The sequence below is a fragment of the Squalius cephalus genome (assembly GCF_949319135.1).
Source record: "Squalius cephalus genome assembly, chromosome: 7".
Taxonomy (NCBI): domain Eukaryota; kingdom Metazoa; phylum Chordata; class Actinopteri; order Cypriniformes; family Leuciscidae; genus Squalius; species Squalius cephalus.
The window spans coordinates 38,597,838-38,614,249 of NC_137128.1; the positions used below are offsets into that span (position 1 = coordinate 38,597,838).

Consider the following 16,412-nt stretch of genomic DNA (forward strand, 5'->3'; position numbering starts at 1 on the left):
AGGTCGCAAGAGGCAGCAGAAAATGCTGAACAACATAAACATTACCGTTTGGTCTCCATAGAAGCCACGTCCCTCCCTCAATGCATTGATGCAACAAGCTCCTCCCACTGATGTTTTCTATTGGATAAACTCCCTGTCAGTTTCAAAATGCGCTTTTTTCATTTGCTCTCCCTCGTCTTCCGTCACCTTATTTCGATTTCATACGCGCCAAACATTCTAGGCCGCGATATACTTCACTCAAACAAACACTTCGAAACTACACTATTTATGGCCATTTGAGAACTTTATTTCTAAGCAAGTGTCTGTTTTGTTATTTATTATTCAATTAAGTCGTCTAAAAGGAAAGAAGGAAAAATCCCTCTCTCTGTCTCCAAGGCTGCAGGCTGTAAACTGAAAGCACAGCAGTGCCGTGGGTGAGTCGCGCTCCTTGCAATCATGATGTATTCGTTTATTATGCGATATATGTGATTAAAGTTTTCTCGCTCGTCTCGAAAACAATAAGGTCGTTGGTTAGAATCGTATTTTTGACTGTCCACATTCATTTGAAGCTCATCGGGGATGTTGATGCACGGCCGGAGGAGCAGCCCGAGGGGCGACAGTGTTTGTGTTTCTTCTTCTTCTGCTGCTGATGATGATGAAGATGGCAGTATCAGCAGTATGATGAAGAGTGACTCCTTCTGCATGAACCAGTCCTTCCCCTCCGCACGCAACAGCACTCTCACCCGCATGGACGCATCAGGTGGGCCACGCAGCTTCCACACCTGTGCCACAATGTGTGGACTTATAAAATAATATGAATATATAAAATAATAACAATAAGCTTGATCAGAATCACAACAATACAGTATACAGCAGTCAATAAAGTGTTACCACAAGGAAGATCTTTTAAGAGTTGTTGCAAAATGTTTTAGAAATTATGATTATTCAGTTTCAGGGTGGTTGCTAAAGAGATTCTCTTATAAAATAGTTTGCTCTGATGATTGGCTTGCTTTTGTTCACCCTCATATTGTTCCAAAACTGTAAGCCTATTTTCAGTAGAACAGAAAAAGTTGTTAGTCAGAATGACAGCCTGTCAACATTCACTCTCACTGCGTTAAAAAAATACACTACTGGTTAAAAGTTTGGATTCGTAAGATTTTCTTTGTTTTTAAAGAAGTATCTTATATGGAAGCTTGTTTCTGCCATGTAAAAAGCTATTTAAAAGATAATTGTGACTTTATCTCACAATTCGGACTTTTTTGCTCACAATTGCTAATTTATATCTTGCAATTCTGACGTTTTTCTCACAAATCTGACAAATAAAATCCTTTTTTTCCTTTAGAATTGGACCTTATAACTTGCAATTGCGACTTTATATCGAGCAATTCAGAATTGTGAAATGTAAGCTTGCAATTGCGAGGAAAAAAGTCAGAATAGTGAGATTTTCGCAATTTCAAGTTAAAAGGTCCAATTCTAAGGAAAAAAAAGACTGATTTTATTTCTCAGATTTGTGAAATATAAACAGACAATTGTGAGAGAAAAGTCAGAATTGTGAGATAAAACATCGCAATTACCTGTTTTATTTTTTATTCTGTGGCAGAAACAAGCTTTCATACTCACCCAGGCTGCATTTATTTGATATAAAATAGAGTACATTTTTAATTGCAATTTAAAGTGGCTATTTTCTTTTTCATATATTTGTAATGTATTCCTGTAATGGCAAAGCTGAATTTTCAGGATCATTACTCAGAGCCTTCAATATGACATGATCCTTCAGAAATCATTCTAGTATGCTGATTTGGTGCTTAAGAAACATTTATTATTATCAATGATGAATAGAGAGTTCATAAGAATAGCATTTTTGGAAATATAAATCTTTTGTGACATTATAAATGTCATTACTCTCACTTTTTTAATGCTTTTTTAACTCTCACAAATTAATGCATCCTTGTTGAATAAAAGTATTAAGTTCTTAAAAAAAAAAAACATACTAACCCCAAACTTTTGTGTGTGTAATTAAAGTGAATGGTGACTGAAGCTGTCATTCTGCCGAACATCTCTCGTTGTGTTCCAGTTCCACTGAAGAAGAAATTTAAATTGGTTTGGAAAGTTGAGTAAATAATGGAAGAATATTCATTTTTTACCTGACTGTTTCTTTTCCAAAAGGTGATTCTCATGTTGGTTCATCAGTGGCAATGAGGAATCTTCAGATTTCTGATCTGCATTGCTTCCAACCTGTGCCTCCGTCATCAAATCAAGGGTCTCCTGTGTTGGAGAACTCTCTGCTCAGACAGCTCATCTGTATCGCTCCAGAGAAGAGAGGCACATCTCTCACCATCAACCCTAATAAAGCTGTCCTGTCCATTAACTGCCCCACATCACAGGTATCAGACGGTTGTGCCCCTCAAAGCCCTTTTTCTGATTAAACAAAGGCCTACACTACATTATATTGGTAATGGGGATACTTCGCCTGATCTTTTAGCTGCACTATTATTCATATAATTATGAAGGATTTCAATTATTTCTTTCTCTCTCTCTTTTTTGCAAGGTTTTGGATGCAAATGAACATGCTTCTAAGATGTTTGATTGCGCATACAGTGATTTGATTGGCCGGAAGCTGACCTCTCTACTAAGAGCCAATCAGACGCTAGTGGAAGTCCTGAAGGAGGAGACTCTGGATTCTGATGGGAAGCTAGTTGCTATTTCTGCAAAAGTGGTATAAAACACTGCATTTAATTAAACAACAATTCACTTAGCAATCACCCAACTTATTTGAGTCATGAATATATCATTTCTTCCATGCTGTACGTTTTGTCTTTAGCTGCTTTTCCATCGTCGAGCCAAACGGTTCCAGTTGTATTTCCACTTGAGCCTGGTATGGTACAACCTGTTTACAAACCGTTCTCGGCCTGGATTTCTCAGTGCTGGAAGAATGCGTGTAGTGTCGTCACCATTCAGGATTGTTCACTTGCCTGCTGCCTGGCTACCAGTTTCTCTGTAGCTGGCTAAGTGCGCTATTTGAGCAGCGTAAACACAAATTAATTATAAAATTAAAAGCATTTTTACATCTAGTTACTATTTACATCACATATCGTCTGTAAACTTTCATGTTAGCAAGGCAACGACTGATAATTCATTCCAAAAAGCTGTTATTAGTCCCACAGTGGGAAATAAAACCATATCCATACCGACTGGACTGTATCCGCATGGAATGGAGTTATTAAGCAAAGAGAACGTTTTGCCCCGACGGTGGAAAAGTGTCTTTTGGCTCTGTTCTCTGCTTTCATGTGCTGGATGTGAGCGTCACGCACGGCTCTGGCTCATTCTCTCCACAGGTGACTGCAGTGAGTTTGACAGGAGCCGAGTTCCCTGTGTCTGTGTGGCTTCAGATAACGGAGGAGCAGCAGATCTTAGAGCTCCTGCTGGAGCGAGTGGAGAGAATCACGGCACACGTGACTTTCACTCAAAATGTGAGATTCATTCCCTTGTGAACTGAAAGGTTTAATTAAGTTAAGCATGATGTTGATCATTAGTGTTATTTTCAAAAGAGTTTAATTGAAGCACACACTACCGTTCAAAAGTTTTGGGGTCAGTAAGATATTTAAATAAATTATCACTTTAATTCAGCAAGGATGCATAAATTGATCAAAAGTGACTTACACCGTGTCTACACCAGAAACAAGCGACGCGACTAAAGCTAATAGAACCCATTATAATCAGTAATGCTGTCAATGCTGTCAACACTGAATGCGGTAAACAGTAAACTGATGTCCCGTTCTGTTTCTGATGTAGCACGACTGTTTTCAACATTGTTAATAATAAATGTTTGTTGAGCAGCAAATTAGCATATTAGAATGATTTCTGGAGGATCATGTGACATTAAAGCCTGGAAATAATGATGCTGAAAATTCAGCTTTGCCATCACAGAAATATATTACATTTTAAAACATAATAATATAGAAAACTGTTTTTTTTTTAAATTGTAATAATATTTCTCAATATTTTTTTTATCAAATAAATGCAGCCTTTTGTCATCTTAAGAGATTTCTATAAAAAAATTCTTACCGACCCAAAACTTTTGGGGTGGGGTAGTGTAGTGTGCCATTAAAGAAAATTGTATTGTAAAGCTGACAAGTTCCAGCTCCTCCTCCTGTTTCCTCAGGGTGGAGTCCTCAGTTGTGACGCCACTTTTGCCCATCTCTATGGTTACCACGCTGCTGAGGAGATGACTGGACTTTCAATCATGTCTCTTATGCCATCTTTACAGATTCCCTTCCACTGCAGGACAACTCCCAAGGTCATGATCATAAAAAAACAAAACAAAAATAACAGTCTGAATCAGAACTTTATGATTGGTTCTGTCAAACCAGCATTGTGCAACAGTGTTATATTTGTGTTATTTATATACTATTATAGTTTTTATTATTTTGAATTGGCTTTTTTTGTTCTCATTTAATTTTTTGTTTAATTTTTAGTAATATTGTGCTTTTGTCATTTTTATTTATTTATCTTTAGATATTACTATTTATGTTTTATTTATCTATTTAGTTTTTGTTTGTTTGTTTTTTAGTAATAGTACTTCAACTTATTTCAGTTGGTTGCCAAGGCAAAATTTCTAATTTGCGTTTAGTTTTTTTTTTTGCCTCTAATATTTATATAATTTATATATATATACAAGTGTTTTTAATCATTTTCATTTAGTTTCATTTTTAATAACAATCCTATTGTGCACCTTTGTTTCTTTGCTCTTTATCTCAGGTGTTGCGTATGCAGAGATTGTTTGTGAAAGCCAGATCTGGTTTGGTGGTTCCAGCATGTGTCCGCCTGCAGGCCGCTGTGTCCTGTGGAAGATCACCGCTCCAGATGAATGGATCAGCACATCCAGAACCTTCTGATGGTTCACTCCTAAGCTCTCAATGGCCCAACCGAACTCCTTCAGGTCAGTCCTCTCTCGTTCACTGCAGTGCATGCAGAGTTTTAGAACTGTTAGTTTTATTGTGCTGCTTCAACAGACTGAAGTCACTAACACAGTCTATCTTAAGTGTGTGTTGTCTCGTACTTTGTGAACTGTGGATCAGATTTCTCTATGTGTGGGGATTTATTTATAACCCAAGGTTGCTAGTTCTAGTGCATTTCCAATATTTGGTCTGACATAAAGATACTGTTGTTTCTTGTTGGTGTTTGTCCAATCTAATTAAGAATGTTGCTGATAAATGTAATTAGATCTAATATGTTTCAATTACATTTCAAATTGCTATTGATTTTCAGTATGGTCAACACAGTGCACTCTTGTCCTGCAGGTGGTAAATCGTGTACGGGTGGTGTCCTGTCCCCCAGCGCTGGTGTGCTGTACTCTGCGTCAGTGTGTGTGTTTGCTCCCAGTAGCTGTCTCCTGACGCTCCTGCCCAACGGCACCATTCACAGTCTCAACAACCCCTTCAGCTCTCTGCTGTTCGGATACAACAGCAGTCAGCTGCTTGGAAAGGTAGAGATGCTATGAAACATTTGCTGTGTTGCTGGGATTTACTTTTTAGGGTCTGTAGAACCCTTTTAATAAAGATATGCTTAAAGGGATGGTAATGGTTCACCCAAAAGTGAAAATTGTCATCACTTACTCACCCTCAGGTTGTTCCAAACTTCTATGAGTTTCTTTCTTCTGTTGAACACAAAAGAAGTTATTTTAAAGAATGTCGGTAACCAGACATGTGACTGTAGCCATTGCCTTCCATAGTATTCATAGAAGGCAATGGCTACCGTGACCTGTCTGGTTACCAACTAGTCCTAGGTTTTTCGCCTGATCAAAACCAAACCAGTGCAGAAATATTCTGAAGTCTGAGTCTGAATATCAATAATTGTCCAAAAAAATTTTTTTTCAATTGATTCATGGTCGCTAAGGGGGGCCAAAACGTTCGAAGTGGGCAGGGCCACTTTTACAAAAATGGCTATAACTTGAGAACAAAACTAGATTTTTTTTTTCACCAACTCGGTGGGCATGTTCGACTCATGGCCCTAGAGGTCTATAAGAATTTTAAAGAAATCAGCTAATAAGTTTTACAGCTCTGTAATCACATGGTGTTTCACACATCCACACAATATGCATATCATTTGATGGATCTCCTCACACTGAACAACTTTGCCTCAAGAACCACTGCTGTCAGTCAAAACATTCGTTAAATATTCACCATTATGTAAAAGTACAATTCTCTGGACACTCCAGATCAATAATTATCAAAGCATTTTTGAACTTTACCCTTTGGGTAGGAACAGGGTAATTTAGATAATGGGTATGGCCAAAAGCACACAAAAGTAAAGGACTATAACTGTCCTTTATAAAGGTAATGCCCTCGGAGGAAATAACACAAATATGCAAATTTAAATGTCAAAGCTGATCCAACCTGTAAGTGATGTGTTGAAGCTAGTTTACATACTAACAGCTAGTTTTTGCACCTGTGTAGAACGTCACATACCTGATACCAGCATTTTATGAGCGAGTTCGTGCTGCGGAAAGAATCGACCAGCCTGCATCTCATCCACGAGACGCATCAATCCCCTATGACAGCCACATAGGTAAAGAGACATGTGCTGTAAGGACACACGCTTTAGCTTGTGATGCTGTTCTAAAATCCCCTCTCATCCTGTCTGCCTACATCTCAGACCCCTGTAGATGTTCTGCTAGTGCTAACTGTCCCCCTAGTGATGTTCTAACCTTCACTACTGACATGCTCTCAACTAAGGACGACCAACAGGAGACGTGTAGTGAGTTCTTACTGTTATTGCTCAATACATTACACACTTAAATTATATTGCTGTTCCTTAAATTATTTGTTTTTTTATTTAACTTTATTTACAATTTTTTTTCCTGTACTGATTTGAATGAGAGATTTTTTTTTTTTTTATGTAACTTCAATGTTGAATACATGATTGCTGTTTTCATTATGTATTAACCAGTGTTTTGTCTCTGGATGATATGTGCAGATCCAAACACAGTGCTTGCTAGTGATAGTGTAATGGTGCATCTAGCCATGCGTAGGAGAGTGGGTCTTGGGAAAGGAAAGAGAATCTTTACTGGGACCATTGCTAAACTGGAGAAGGAGAGCAATGTCCCATCAACCATGACCTCACCTGCTGTCACCTCCACACCACTGAATGGGTTAGATACTCCACTAAATCCTCCCATTTAGTTTTTGTTAATGTGCACAGTTTAATAGTGAATTTCTCAAAGCCTGTCAGAAACATGTCCAGGCCATTTTGTACTTGGAAAAAAAAATACTTATAGTAAAAGTACTAAAGGAAATGAAACCTATTATTATATTACATTTTTGCAGATTGACATGGCAGCATTTGTTGCTCGTCATTTTTTTGCGATTTAAATAAAAATAAATTGAAATGTTATTTTTCTATTATATGTATTGTACCGTTATTGTCTTAATTTTCACTTTGTAGAAAAAATCTTTTTTTTTTCTAATTGGCTTTCAAAAATAAGCTTCTTTTTGAAGGATCGATTATATTTAGATTTTGTGATGAAATATGAACTGGACGTGTCTTTGTGTGATTCCCACTTAAACCTAAAAATATGTATCGTCTTTCTGTTCATGTCAAAAAATAAGCACTCTTTAGACCTTATTCACAGCAGCGCCATCTTCGATTCGCCATCTGATTTTTTTGTATTGTTCTGCTGATTTGAAACACTGCAAAAATATCTTTCCAAGAAATATCAGTAGACCAAAAATTCCAGACAGCATGAGCTGTGGAAAATTATAAGTGATCTAGGTCAGGAGCTTTTTATAGCGGATGCCATTGAAAACACAGCAAGTCTATCCCGGCTTACAGCCTCGCTTTCATTCCTGTCATGGTGCTGCTCTGAATAAGCTCTATAGATCATAAAAGAAGACAATAGATGATTAGTGCAGATTTCCATGATTTTACATCGTTCTCTGTTTATCTCAGGTTGGATGACACTACAGAGCTTTGTGAGCAGGTTGTGGATGTGACCACTCAAGAGTCTGAGTCTGACTCTGCCAACTCTACCACCGCCCTGCTACAGACCTTTGCTCTGGTGGAGTCCCTGGAGGTCCACAGGACCTGCCCTTCTGCTATGGTTTCCGCTCAATGTGGCCCATTTGGGCGGCTCTTCACTGGACGAGATTCTACCCAGGCAGGCCAAAACTCAGATCGTAAAGAAGCTCCAGTAAAGTCCCGTGACTCTGTACCACGTCCTGAACCTCACACACAGGCCTGCCGGTGTTCAGAGCAGGCCCAGCTTCAGGACTCCAGTTTTGAGGTGATTTCCCTAGGCAGTGGGTCGTCATCTGGGTTCTGTGAGCGGCTTGTGGGCGGTTCTGGTCCGGAAAAGATAGATGAGTCTCAGCAGGGATGTCAGCTAGTGGAATCTGGCAGCACCTTTCTGGATTTGAACTCCAACGGAGATGTCATTATTCATGCCATGTCAGAGATGAACCTGAACGACAGCATTGAGATCCCAAATGCACCTGTAGATCTTAACCATTCACTTACGTCATGTGACACTGCTGAGCTCCTGCGTACTCCTTCACCCTTCATTGTAGAGTCAGACACTGAAGCAGAAGCTCAAGTCTGTTCTGAGCAAGAAGCAACACAAGGAACTGCCCCATCACCGAAAGAGCAAGAAAGGCAAGCAAGCCCTCAGCAAAAGACTCTAGAGCAACTGCCAAAAAATCATATAACTAAAGTTCTGGGACAGTGGAATTCCTTTTCGGAACATGCCGTTGGCCGAGCTCTGGATCTCCGGAGGGGGAGAGGTGGAATGCTGTTGCCAGGCGACAATCCTGCCACCTCCACTCCTAAGAAAGTCAAGGTGAACTCTTCCATTCCAGAGGGCAGGATTCATGTGACGTGCTACAACAGAGATGGAACGCCAATCGGTATGTCAACCTCTACCTCATCTGTGTTAATTATACTAGGGACACACAGTGACCATACTGTGTAGAACTTTATATAAGTGTTTTTTTTTGTTGTTGTTGTTTTTTTACTTGCCATTAGTCTGATTAGGCCAATATTAGAAGCAGATAATATCAGTTACGCTGCATTGAGTGGCACAATTTTTTTCTATAATGACTGCTAAACTGTCCATAGCATTATACCGGTGCTACTTTCATGGTTAGTATCACTCTGTCTGTGGTCTTTTTTCATACTGTAATTTTGAATGGCTAATTAGTGCCATCTTGCAAATTGAAATGCTTAGTGTTTTTCTTTTTTTTTTTTCCTCAATACTATTTTAATGGTGAGCATAAACGTTTTGATTTTAGGTGGCTAGAAAGGCAGAAACTCTCAGCTAAAGCAAGAAAACATTGACATTGTCAACAAGCACAATGAAATGAAAGACCTTTAAAATAGAGGAAATGGAGAATATTTTGGAACGTTGGAAACTAAACAACATTGGAGCCCACTGACTTCCATTCTATACAAAATATCATCTTTTATCACCTTTAACTGTTTGTTTGGTGATTTAATGATGACAGAATATATATTTTTTTCATGTACTATCCCTTTAATGCCTGGTACACATGTATGATTTTGAGCTATCCCAGACAAAAGATGACCAATTGTGGTGATTTCTGTGGTTGTGGTTCCTAAACGGTGGTCCTACGTCATACAGGGAGAGAGGTTCAAAGATGGCCGTTGTCACCTTCTTGCGACCAAAGATAGCCTGCAATCATTTTCTGACAGTGTCAGAAATTTAGCATGATCATGATTCATCTCAGTGTGTTTGCTGCTACGACCTACATCTACTGACTAATAATAATTTATTGCTTAACGGAACAATAAAAATGCAACAAGAAATGCCGTATTGATCAACGCTACATGGTGCTAAAATTCAAAACCACTTGCCTTAGGCTCTATTTGCAAGATTGCAGGGGCGTAGCTAGGTAGGCCATGGGTGGCCAGTGCCACCCCCGATTGAAGCTTGGCCACCCAAAATAGCTGACTTTTGTCCGTTCAAAGAACTATGACACTGGCAAAAAGTTCACACTCCAGTTTAACTAAATTGTCACTTCACCTATTAATATGGAAACGAAAACAAGCCCCCAGATGCCTATAATAAGTGGACATGGCAACGATGCAAATGCTTGCTTGAAGCAGCTTTACGAACATAAACAAAAACACAGCAGAGTTAGACGCGAGCGCAACGTTCAGACATGTTCTTCAAGCTCATGTTTACATAGGAAAATAATGGAAAATTAGCCCAATGGAATGGAAAAAAATTTGAGGTTTAGCCAACAAAATTAACAAATATTACACATGGTTATTCCCCGCTCTCACACACACACAGCTGCCTGTATTGTTCACATATCCTGTGATAGCACAAAGAAATGCACACCCATTTGCATTTGTTCATATAAATGAACACGCTTTTGCATTTTTAATAATGTTTAAAAAAAAAAAGTTTGAACATTATTTTGCGATGTTTACTAACAACTATAAGCCGTTTAATCGGTTATAGGCTACTCAAGGAGCTCTACCGGTGATTGATCGCGTTTGTGTCCGAGACTCCTTGTCTATGGCTAATGGAAGAGAATTTATGTCAGGCAAAAATGCAGTCATTATAAGAACGATGATCCAGTGTTTAACCAGTGCTGTTTTTGAGATGCAGTCACATGAAATCCGTTTTAAGTATTCCATTCCACATCCATTTTAAGGTAGCCTATTACACGTTAAGTGATTTTCTCTAGATTTGAAGCTGGACCCCAATAAAATCACTGGGTCTTAACTGGCAACCCCTGGAAAAAAGTTCTGGCTACGCCCCTGCAAGATTGGCATGCCAAGTAGGCCTCTTTTCCATAGCCATGACCGCATCCAAATTCTCCTCTTTCGCTTCCTCCTCTTTTTTTCAGCGCTGCACATAAAAACCACAATTGCCAAAGTGCGATTCATCTTGCTCTATTTGTTTACCACTAGCATATGCTGATGACGTTTTATTCCTCTATACTAACTTGGGTCGTAGCCTACGATTCAAGAGGTGTCATCATTGTACAGTCTACATACATGTCATACCGAAGTTTATTAGATCCGCATCATACGTGTGATTTGTAATGATCTTATAGGATTGCCGAAATCGCAGTCTGTAACAGGTAAACCACAAGTGAGATAATAAAATGATATAAACTCCAATCAACATTTCTTATCCATTTATTTATTTGGCAAGTAGTCGTGTAATAAGCAGGATATTGTAGTCATTATCACAAAATAAAGCCTTTCGGGGTGAACCTTGCCTGGGCTTATTCTGTGATAATGACTGTATGTTATCTCTTACTGTACTTCATTTTTCCATTTCACACTGTGTACTCTTTCTGTATGCCATGTTTCAAAAGCACCATCCATCTTTTCTACAGTACATTTATGATAACTGATAAAGTGGTCATTCTCAGCATCTCTTTCTCACTCCGTGTAGAGGTGCAGTGTGATGTGCGATGGGTGTCCCTGTCCAGCGGCAGCTCTCTGGTCTGTCTATGGCTGAGTGGGAGTCATCTCTTGCTCCACCACCAGGAGGCGCTACAGAGCACAATGTCTCCCACAGTGAGGACAGGAGCCCCAGAACAGGAGGCCTTTGCCTGCAGCCTTGCTGAGGTGATCTGCATGAGAACTTAATCTAGAAGACAGGCTTTAAAAAGCTCATTTCTTAAGCAACTGCTTTTTTCTCGTTTAGGCAATTCGGTCAGATCCTTTGCATTCTTCTGTGGACCTGGAGCAGTCCGGAGCATGCGAGGGTTATTTTGAGGAAAACTACCGCCCACTGCGCTCTATTGGAAAGGGAGCCTTCGGCTTTGTCTGGCTCGCTTCAAGACGGATATGTGGACAGGAAGTCAGTGACACTCTTTCTGCGCTCACTGCTGTCCATGCACTCATATTTATCCGGTTGAGAGATAATAACCTGATAATGTTGACGTCAGTTGTTCAAACCTTAGACAGGGATCTTAAAAGAGGATGTTTACACACTGAGTCATTGTCATTGCTGTAGGGTCCATTCAATCTTTTATGGACAATTATATGAGCTGCTGAAGAGATGTTGAATTTATTATCTCTCACTTCAATTTCAGGTGGTTGTGAAATTCATTAGGAAAAGTGCGGTGGTGAGTGAATGCTGGGTGGATGATCCTGATCTGGGCCGGATCAGTCAGGAAGTGGCCATACTGGTTCGTTTGCAACATCCCAATATTGTGAAGGTACACTCAGAGAACGGTTTGACAATATATTAAATATTTAGAGTATTTTTTTGCCAAAATAAAATGATCCAACATAGCTCCTTTGGCCATTAAAGTTTCATGAAACCCCCCTGTTTTAGCCTGATCATTCACACCTCAGATTTGAGAAGAACTCCAAAAATTGAGCATTTTAACAAACATTAAAATACAGACCTGCAGCACACTCATTATTAAAATATGTATATAAAATAATATAAAAATATTATTAAAAAACAAGCAACAGAGTTGGAGGAGTAAAGAATAATTTTTGGTCTACATTATTATCAGAATAATCCATCATGTCATTGGGTTCATGATCAGACGTACCACTGTATCGGTGTCCTTATCTGCACACATATAGACGATTTCATTTGAAGAAGACATGATGAGATATGTGCGCATAAACTGTGCTGGTTTGGAGCAGGAGAGCATGAGAAATATCTTGTTCTGGTCCGGATATGAACTGTCATCTGCATTGCCAGTGTTGCAGCGTTCCACACAGAAACTTCTCTCATCCGCGCTCTGCATGCGGTTACAAAGTAAATATTGTTACATTCATATTTTCCATGAATTGGTAGTCAAACTCTAGTTCTGATATCATCATGGGGAAAATGCAAACAACACTACTAATTCTATCCAAACACAAAGCTAAACAGGCAGAGGTGGACGAACGGCACCAAACCAGTCTTGTCACATTTGAATTCTCCGCTGTAATGTGATCTCATACATAATACAGGGATTAAATGAGTCTATTCTCATGAGTAGTACAGAGAAACTGATGACGTAAAATCGTACTCTCCAGCCACGGCAGCCAATCACCACTCCGAAATAATGAATATACCTCACCTTTTCGTGATGTTGGTTCAACTTTGCTTTTTAAACCGGAAGAACAAAATGGCCAAAAAAAAAAAAAAAAAACACATTTCCCTTAATAATAAACACAATGAGTGCTATTGTTGTTTTCATTGATGTGCAACCTGTACATATGTTAACATCTCAAAAAATGAGTTTTGACCCTTTAAGTTTCCTAAATGCCACAGCAGACTAGTTTTCGTGCTAACTTTTTGCATTACAACTTTATTCACTTATGCAAATCAATTCTTTCGAACTGTCCAATTCAGAACCCTATGTTCAGAACGCATGCTTTATTTATCTATGTAAATTCTAACCAAAACGTTTCGTTTATAATGTGTAGAGTGTATAATGTATCAGTGCATAAAATCTTATGAATAAATCTTCCTTGGTTTCATTGTGATGAAACATTGTGCCTTATTTGAAAATCATTTTTTACTGTACTTCTCTCATTTGCGCAAAAAAAGTCATCAAGAATTTTTTTTTTTTTTCTGCAGAGATGCATTAAACTGATCAAAAGTGATGGTATATAATGACATTTATAAGTTACAAAAGATTTCTATTTCACATAAATGAACATTCAATTCATCAAAGAATCCTGAGAAAATGCTATCGTTATTATAGCATGTTCTCTGTGGTTGATGTTTAGTTTACTAAATTTTTGCTGCAGGTGCTGGAGGTGTTTGAGAATGAGGGATTCTTCCAAATGGTCATGCAGAAACATGGGGACGGACTAGACCTGTTTGAGTTTATCGACATGCAGCCTAGACTGGACGAGCCTCTTGCCAGCTACATCTTCAGACAGGTGAGAAACAGACTATGAGAACTTTAGCACAGAGTAGATGTGTTGGTAGCCAGTAGTCCTATTATGTTCTGATGTGAGCTCCGGAGTAAAGTTTTATTGAATATTTCTTTCACTTTTACCTGATATTTCTGTATGTGTCTGTACGCAGTTGGTAGACGCAGTGAGTTACCTGCGGGGCCAAAGAGTGCTTCACAGGGACATAAAGGATGAAAATATCATCATAAACTCCAACTTTCATATCCGGCTGATCGACTTTGGCTCAGCTGCCCTGCTGGAACCCGGAAAACTTTTCTACGTCTTCTGTGGCACTCTGGAGTACTGCTCACCAGAGGTGCTTCAGGGAAACCCGTACGTACCGAAACATCACACAGCCCGTCTCAGTTCCATATGTGTCTTAGCTTGATAAGGACAGAATAGAGGATAGGATCAGGTGGTTAAGAAGGGTAACATATGGGTTATGTATTCATGTCTATAAAAAGAGCCACACATTAACTTCACAGGATGATATCACTACGACCCCCCTAAAGTCAACATTAAATAAAAATTGATCCTATTTACTTTTAATCCTGTTATTGTGCATGAGTCATCAAAGCAAGTCTTTATTAATTCTCCCTCAATAAAAATGTATTAACTTACTAAAAAAAAATCTTTTGGATATTGAAATAGGTTTGAATATTCTGCTTAACTTGGAAATATGCAACATCACAATTAAAATAAGGTTGTGAAATTAAATTTGAAGTTGATTTTAAGCCTATGTAGGTGAATCACACAATTATAGTGCTATAATGGCTTTAACAAATAAAATTGACACCTTAAAGTCAGAAGTTGCAATTAGTCTTTTCCTTATTGTAATGTATATCCAGGTGAAATGGCTTCCGGAACAGGAGTAAATGTAGGTCGGGACTTGATTTTGTCCATCAATAATTGATTGGATGGTTGTGGTTTGCTATTGCTGTGATCTCAAGATGGAGGGGATGTTATTTTGCTTAAAGATTATGAGGACACATGAATTAAATGTGAACGGATCAATGATTTATCGTAAATTCTGCAATATTAAATTTTTAAAAAAAATGTTATGTGACTTTAAGTGATAACTTTTAAAATGATGAGAATACAATCTTGCATAAATGTGTATGTGTCCACTCATCTGTGCTTGCATTTAAAGGTGAAATATGAGACCGCAAGTTTTTTTTTTAATGTATTTAGATACGAGGGTCCAGAGCTGGAGATGTGGTCTCTCGGAGTGCTCTTATACACCTTACTGTTCAGTGAAAACCCATTTTGCAGTGTGGAAGAAACCCTGCAGGCCCGACTCCACCCTCCATGCGAGATTTCTACAGGTTTGAAGATCTGCTTCATCACAGCCATAAGGATCGACTAGAGACACGTGACAAATTCTGCAAATTGTGGCTTTATTCCTGTACAACCTGTTGCTTTGTTCTTGTTTTAGAGTTGTATGCACTGTTGGCTGGTCTTTTGCACCCAGTGGTTGATCAGAGAATGAATCTAGAGGAGCTCTTGGAGTCACAGTGGATACAGCAACCCATAAATCTAGCAGAGTACTCGTGGGGAGAGGTCTTTCCCTCCAGCAACGGTATTGGTTTTAGTTTATTTTTATATTGTGGCCTTTTATGCTACCAAAAAAGATAATATTCAGCTCAGTCAAACATATTTGACTAAATCCAATGCTGCAGGTTTCTTACAATACACAATTTTATCTCAGAATCCACAGAGCATGTGGACTCCAACTCGTCATGTGTGCACCGAGAGGACATCCTCTGCCTGGACCCCGAAAACAACCTGGAAGACACTCCTTTAGAAGATGAAGATGAGGAGGAGGATGAGGAGCAGAGGAGAACTATGGCGGCGCTGCAGTCCGAACTGCTGAAATACCTCACCGACGAGTGAAAGAAACACTAATGCGTTCTGGCCAACTAATTATGACATTACATCTAATGTCACCATGAACACTAATGCACAATCTCTGCAGAAGTCTCCGTCCACCTGCTGCTGTCCTTCTTGATGATACCAGTCCGTCCAAAGAGCAAAAGGAAAGTGTGACTGGGAATGGAAGCAATCTGTGTTGCTAAGAAACAGTTTTATCTCTGTGTTTGGTGAAGGAATAGGAGTGTATTTATCAAACGTGTTGTGTATTTCACCTTTCATAGAGGTTTAAAACATGGTATTCTGAGATGTTGAAAGTTCTTGTTGTTTGTTGTAATGGTGTTGAGCACAAGGATTGTCCTATTAAAACATGGCACATGCGCTAGACCTGGATGAGGGTTACCTGAGCTTTAAGATTTTTGTTATTAGGCCTTCAGAGTTTTTAAAATATTTTTAGGTTGATTTTTAACTTTTTAAATAATTAATATATTAATTAATTTTAACATTGCAATATTTATCTTGTGAATAAATTATTGGCATTTCAGTTTGCTTTGGCTGTCTGTTGTTACTGGTATTATTTCAAATTGCTCACAGGCTTTGTAAAGCCTCTATTAAAATGTTACTGTCACGGGAATTTCTTCAATAAAAATGATTGCAGTTTATGTCTTCTGTTG

The 16,412-nt window shown here is 38.7% G+C and overlaps 1 protein-coding gene across 1 annotated transcript; it reads left to right on the plus strand.

The window, feature by feature from the left end:
• The first annotated feature begins 214 nt into the window (after positions 1–214).
• On the plus strand, positions 215–16,399 carry pask (PAS domain containing serine/threonine kinase). The gene is made up of 20 exons (XM_079876633.1): positions 215–413; positions 549–739; positions 2,146–2,363; positions 2,528–2,695; positions 3,315–3,449; positions 4,142–4,276; positions 4,738–4,918; positions 5,280–5,464; positions 6,435–6,546; positions 6,634–6,735; positions 6,955–7,129; positions 7,927–8,879; positions 11,408–11,583; positions 11,663–11,818; positions 12,054–12,179; positions 13,720–13,854; positions 14,003–14,202; positions 15,061–15,194; positions 15,305–15,448; positions 15,578–16,399. The coding sequence occupies exons 2-20, from the start codon at positions 559–561 to the stop codon at positions 15,760–15,762; spliced, it is 3,801 nt and encodes a 1,266-aa protein (XP_079732759.1). The 5' UTR covers positions 215–413; positions 549–558; the 3' UTR covers positions 15,763–16,399.
• Positions 16,400–16,412: the final 13 nt, after the last annotated feature.

What these genes read in the sequence shown, in the direction of transcription:
- pask (XM_079876633.1), top strand. Translation starts at nt 559, where the DNA reads ATGTTGATGCACGGCCGGAGGAGCAGCCCGAGGGGCGACAGTGTTTGT. An exon ending in ACGTGACTTTCACTCAAAAT is followed by an intron (nt 3,450 to 4,141) that starts GTGAGATTCATT and finishes CTGTTTCCTCAG; the next exon opens with GGTGGAGTCCTCAGTTGTGA. An exon ending in TCCATGCGAGATTTCTACAG is followed by an intron (nt 15,195 to 15,304) that starts GTTTGAAGATCT and finishes TTCTTGTTTTAG; the next exon opens with AGTTGTATGCACTGTTGGCT.